General features: G+C 42.5%; 1 protein-coding gene and 1 non-coding gene across 2 annotated transcripts; one reads left to right on the top strand and one right to left on the bottom strand.

The window, feature by feature from the left end:
* Window positions 1-675: 675 nt before the first annotated feature.
* LOC120894353 (sodium channel protein Nach) lies at window positions 676-4234 on the top strand. Its single transcript, XM_040296882.1, has 8 exons — window positions 676-956; window positions 1030-1299; window positions 1412-1517; window positions 3069-3251; window positions 3347-3434; window positions 3501-3631; window positions 3707-3803; window positions 3949-4234. Exons 1-8 carry the CDS (start codon window positions 676-678, stop codon window positions 4086-4088), a joined length of 1296 nt encoding a protein of 431 aa, XP_040152816.1. The 3' UTR covers window positions 4089-4234.
* Trnas-aga lies at window positions 1633-1714 on the bottom strand. The gene has a single exon. It is a non-coding gene; the product is annotated as a tRNA-Ser (tRNA).
* Window positions 4235-6007: the final 1773 nt, after the last annotated feature.

The following is a 6007-nucleotide window of genomic DNA, read 5'->3' as shown; positions in this document are numbered from 1 at the left end:
CCAATTATATCTCCTTCTATGTTGCAGAAATTGCTAAATACCATACAAAATCAACATAAAGATCCGTGTGTAATGCTGGTGGTAGTGATCGTTATTGGAAAATTAATCTGTTCCCCTTGATCGGCATCAAATATGTATGTGTGTTGTGTAAGTGTGCTCAAGCAACCAAGCATGACGTCTCAGACTCAGAACGAAGATGTCGTTAGGATTGGGTGGAATTTGAAGGGATCCGATTGTTCGTGTGATCACACAATTATGTAGCCATCGGCGCGATGGCATGTATTTTCGATTAGCTCGCAAACCGTGGCGGCAACCGCACGGAAGACTCATGTTGAAATAATGCATTTTGATTGTCATTTTTGCTGTGGAAATTCCTGAACAGTGGGAAAAGGGTGATATATTGGTAAATTGCATTGAAATTGATGTATGATATGTTTTATACTTTGGAGCTTTTTTTGAGCAAAAAAGCGACATTTTTGCAAATTCAGCACTTTCTTTCTTTCTCTTTAATTTCCTGGGTTTTGAATGCCTAAAACAACCCCATTTTGACCACAGAGCTTAACTCATGGTGTGAAATATGTTGTTCCTTTACCACATTACCTAATCGTCATTTTTCACTCGTTTAATTCCACATACTGTGTCTACCCTCGGTGAGTCGTCGTCACATTCACCGTCATGGATCTGTTGCGCACGTTCGCTAGCGAATCCTCGATCCACGGGCTGGCCCACCTGGTGCGAAGCCCACACTGGCTAGAGAAAGCCTTCTGGCTGACGGTGCTGGCCTGCTCGGTCGTCTGCTCGGTCAGCATCTGCAACATGCACTGGGAGCGGTTCCAGAACAATGCCACCGTGCTGAACGTCGAGACGGACTATCTGAGCTGGAACTTTCGGCCACCGGCCGCCACCGTGTGTTCCGAGCACGTGAGCGAGGAAAAGCTTAACCAACTGATCGAACGGTAACGGTGCGTCCCAAATGGAGAACAAAATAAAGATTTTTAATATTTGGCTTGTTTCCCCCCACCCGCCTAGATACTGGCAGATGGACAGCAATCACAGTGCCTACGACCACTATCGCAATTTCCTGCTGACAGTTAATCGGGCACGATTTGACAACCTGACCTTGTTTGAACCATTCGTGAACGATAGCAGGTTGCAGTCGGTTTCGGTAATTGATTTGGCCCGGGAGCTAAAGTCCCCGCTGACGCCACCGTGGAAAACGTTTGCACCCGTGCTGACGGAGGTAGGCGTTTGCTACTCTTCCACCATGCTGTACGCCTTCCAGAGTCCGTACAGCGATCGGTAAGCGTGTTATTGATAAGATTAGTCTGATTAGCTTGATCGCCGAATCTGATGGGCATGACTTGTTTCTCCCCTTTTTGCGTTCAACGATGTACAACGTAATGCTGATTAGATCACAGGCTAATTACACGAAGGCACGGCCGGCCGATTGTTACACGCTGGACGTCTGTCGTACGATGGTAGCGATGAGTCATGTCGATTCGGTTCGCACCTATGTGGTGAGTGTCGCAAATGCAATTTTGTTATATCACTGGAAAGATGGTAGGATTAATGCACCATTTCAATATTAAAAGATCAATAGCTTTTATAATGAAAAATCAAACCCCAAAAAACCGCAGTCGGTAGGATTCGAACCTACGCTCCCAGAGGGAATCTGATTTCTAGTCAGACGCCTTAACCGCTCGGCCACGACTGCTCACAGTTAACTCGCATCCTACAACAAAACAATACGCTTTCCCTCTCAACATTCCACTGCACGCGTCCGTTACAAATCTATTTTAATCTTTCATAACGCAACTTGGATTAGAGAGTGAGTTTTATTTTAGCACAAAAACAATTTTTACACCATGCTGGTGGGTGTTGTGTTGAGGAATGTTGATTGCTTTGGGTTGAAAAAACGAACTGAAGTGAAATTCTTTGCAAAGTGTTCACTTCGGATGGGGTTATTTTGTATCGTTTTATCGTCCCCTGTGGGAGTTTTGTATAACAGCAGCAGAATAAATTTTCATTGGGATTAGTCCTCGAAGCAACAAAAACAAGAAAAGCCCAAACATTTAGCTCAGGGTGCATTTAGAGATGCAGCCGACATAAACTTTTTAAAAATATTGTTTTAATATTTGTATCAAAATTACTAATTATATATTTCCTTTTTGGCATCAGTTTAAATATTTTAATGATTGTATTTACATACAATAAGAAATTACAAAAATACAACATTTTGCATTTGATTTCACTCGGTCATTATATGTACCTTAATGGATAAAGTTACTCTGAGCATAGGCTTTCAGCAGTGTGGAATGTATCAAAAATTTGCTGTTCGAATATATTTACAATTTACTGAACGAATACTTTTGATATGCACTAGGCTGTTAACTATGGTGCTAAGCTATTCGCTACATGGTCCGGGATATTAAATTCCAATTCGGAGAAATCCTTTCAATTTGAATTCAATTATAACGTTTGGTTAGTGTTTTCACGCTGTTTATTGCAGTGAATATTTATCTAATATTTATGTATGGTGAAGTATCATTACAAGGCCTTATATTTTTTCAATGAGTTAACTGCTACTTTCTTATGCATTTTGCGAGCGTAATTTCATTGTATTGAAAGTATAGTCTATGTAAAACTACTAATCCAGTCGATTTCTGAGCAATTATATTATAGCCTTGCTTGAATGTATATGTCAAGGAATATGCAAAGATTAGGAAAACCTTTTCAAAGACCTTCAAAATGCCAACAGTTTGTCTCCATACGAGTTTGGTAGTGAAGAACCAATTGTTCTGCAATGAAAATACTTCCTTCTATGTTTGTACGTGCATTATGTACAACTGTGCGAAGCGTTCAGTACTCTTACTCGATAACCTTTTCGTGATGTTTCTGTCACCCGATATGCGAATGGCGAGCCCTCGCGGGAAGTGTGACTGTCGCGCGAAAACCCTGGTGACATAGCATGCACACGTGTCTGACACTTAAAAACTTGTCATATTTCACATTCGTCTTAACAAGCTAACCTGGCAATCCGTCGCGCCTTTCATTCTCCCTCGCTGCAGTATATCCACATCGAGCAGGACGTCATGACACCAGACAACTCCATCTACTACGCGCTGGATCAGCACGACATCATCAGCTCGTCACTGTCCGTCGAACAGGTGGTTGCCTCGAAAGCGCTCAAGCAGTTATCCCGCCGTAGGCGCAAATGTCGACTGCCATCCGAGAGACTGCCTTACTTTAGCGTAATTGTTTCCTTTAGTAATTCAAAATTCCAGCGTGTATAAAAGATTGTATATCTTCAAATGAATCTTCCCATTTGCTGCCACTTGTGTAATAGGTATACACGATTAATTTGTGTCGGATAAATTGCCGAATCGAGGCCGCCCTTCACCTTTGCGAGTGTGTCCCTTTCTTCTATAATATTGGTAGGTTTTGGGCAGCTTGCTTGCAAACATCTTAATTACAAAACGTTCTGCTATTCGTCGAGTTAGGTAAACCGTCCTGCACGCCAGCCGGACTGTACTGCCTGGGGAAACAGTTTAAGGCGTGGTACAAAACGAACTGCACCTGTCAGCCCCTATGCGAGTCCGTCTCCTTCAAACAGGCGTTGGTGAAGAAAACGGTACAGTAATTTGTGTGTGTGTGTGTCATTAAGGCTTTTCCGTGCAAATGCAAGTCCATTTCATTTCCCCCGCAGGTGCTGGGGCAAGCGAACAGTAAGCTGGAAACGCAAATTATCTACCCACGGATGCGAATGAAGCGTGACGTACTGTTCGACATCAGCAACTTAATCGGTACGTGTTTTCGGTCGAGGAGCGGAAAAACTATTACATGCAAATAGTTTTCCCTTTTGTGTGAGGTCACAACCATAATTATGTGCTTTATAGTTTGGACGCTTTTTCCATAGTTTTTTTTTGTTTGCATTTTTTCCTCTCCAAGTCTCGTTGGGCGGCGGTGCAGCACTCTTCCTGGGATGCAGCTTTATCAGCTTCGTGGAGGTTATATTTTTCGTGCTGGAGTACATCACCCAAAAGGTTTACCGTCGCTATCACCGTAACCGGGAAGGAATTCAACCATAATTTTTCAATTTAATGGATCATTTTGGAAGCTTCGTTAGGGTTTGTTTTACTGCAAGCATAATGCAGTGGCTAAGGCGGTGTTGTAAGCAACCCAAATGATTCCCTTTGGGGCGTGAATGTTACGTGAGGTATGTTTTAATCGATTCATCTGCTACTGGTGCTGGCATGATACACACGTTGAGTTCTCCAAAAAAATGGGTATTTCATGTTACTTTTGTTTCCACCACAAAAAAATGTATTTTTGGTGTGTTCGCGAGAGTTGAAGGTCGTCAGGGATAAGCTTCCCGCGAGGGCAATGTTTGCTTTTGCCCATTGCACGTACGTACAGTGAGAGTGAGTTAATCCCAGGTTGATGATTGTAATCGGCCTGGGCCGGCCTAGCCAGAGATGAACGAATTCCTGAAGGACGATCGTGAAAGTGGACCCAACTATGAAAAGGTCATTGACGTATCCTGGTATGATAGTAGAAGGTGATGCAACTGATGAATAATGACCGATGGTCTTTTTCAATGTTTAATATGGTACAGCAACAGTGGTCGGTCTTGGAATGTTTAGTCCAAACTACTGTCACATGGTAACAATTTCGTTAAGTCCTAAAGGTAGGAATTTATCATTGCATCTAGCTCTCTAGTAGTACAATTAGGATACTTAATTTTAGCTACTTTTCTGCCTAAAACAAGACAAAATGAGATGATATAACAACTGTTAGATTTTAGAAAATTAATAAAAACTATCCTAAAAATGAGAAAAAAATGAACAAACTTATGTCATGGAAAATACAACTTAAATTAAATAAAATACATATGCAGCCAACTATACTACTTTTATGTCACACGGTAAACATTGAAGAATTGCACAACAAATTGTACAAATCGTATGTTAGAAATTTTCCCCAATGAAGCAAACAGCTTGAAGAAGTATTGATTTGTATATCAATGCACACAGACCACAACAAATTTCGATGATCCTTCATCCTGTTTGTATTACGTCACTATTGAAGTGTAGATTTCTCTGTTGAACGAAACTGAAAGTGCGCCCCCAAAAAACCACAATCGATACAAATTTATGCTCATCATTCGACGATTCGCAACAGCGGCACCCACGGCCATAATGTGAGTAACAACCGAAATCACAATCACAACAACATAATCGGAAATTCTTTCGCTTACACGACAGCGACGAGAAGAAAGTCAAAGAGCATGCACGCATCATTAACATTATTCGCCATTGTTGCGACAAGGCGGCGTGCGAGGGAGGCAGTGAACGGAACTATGCACCCAGTGCTGGTGGTGCTTTTTCTTCGTCCTTACACACTCCATTGATGGGAAAAGCGTAAAAGCAGCTGCCGAAAGTCTTTTTTTTCATTCAGACGTGGAATGTCGATAAGCAGAATGTGACGTCGGAGAAGTCAGTGTTCAGGGAGCAGAAGAATTTCGTCAGAAGACTGGACAACAGTCCAGTTTCGGGTTGCTGATGCTACGGCATTTCACGATAAATTTTCTTATCTCGAGCGATTTCGGTGCTCGGATGGCATCACAAAAACGAGCATAAACCAGTCAGCAGCGCAGAGCAGAGCAGCTGGTTGCGGGAAGATCGATTTTCAATCAGCATCGGTACGTTCTCGCCGAACTCCGAAGATGAGTCGCCCGTCATCCGGTTTTAAGCTGCCGGCGGCGGCGGCGGGTTCACGGAGTTCAGCGTGATGCTGGGCAAACGCTTATCCGGTTTCGTGGAATTTTGGCGAATATTTACATTCTGCCTATACCGGTTTGTGAGTATGTGTTTGTTGTCGCCCACTGTCCGTTAATTTTGGATTTATTTTCCCCTTTTCTGGGTTTCCAGCTTGGGCTGTTTTCTAGAACATTCGAATTAAAATTTAAAAAGATCTCAGCTGAAACGAACAGGAGCAGAAGAAGATG

The sequence above is a fragment of the Anopheles arabiensis genome, chromosome 2 (genome assembly GCF_016920715.1).
Source record: "Anopheles arabiensis isolate DONGOLA chromosome 2, AaraD3, whole genome shotgun sequence".
NCBI classification, from domain to species: Eukaryota; Metazoa; Arthropoda; class Insecta; order Diptera; family Culicidae; genus Anopheles; species Anopheles arabiensis.
The sequence above is the reverse complement of the archived record's forward strand: the minus strand, read 5'-3'. Positions and strand labels throughout refer to the sequence as shown.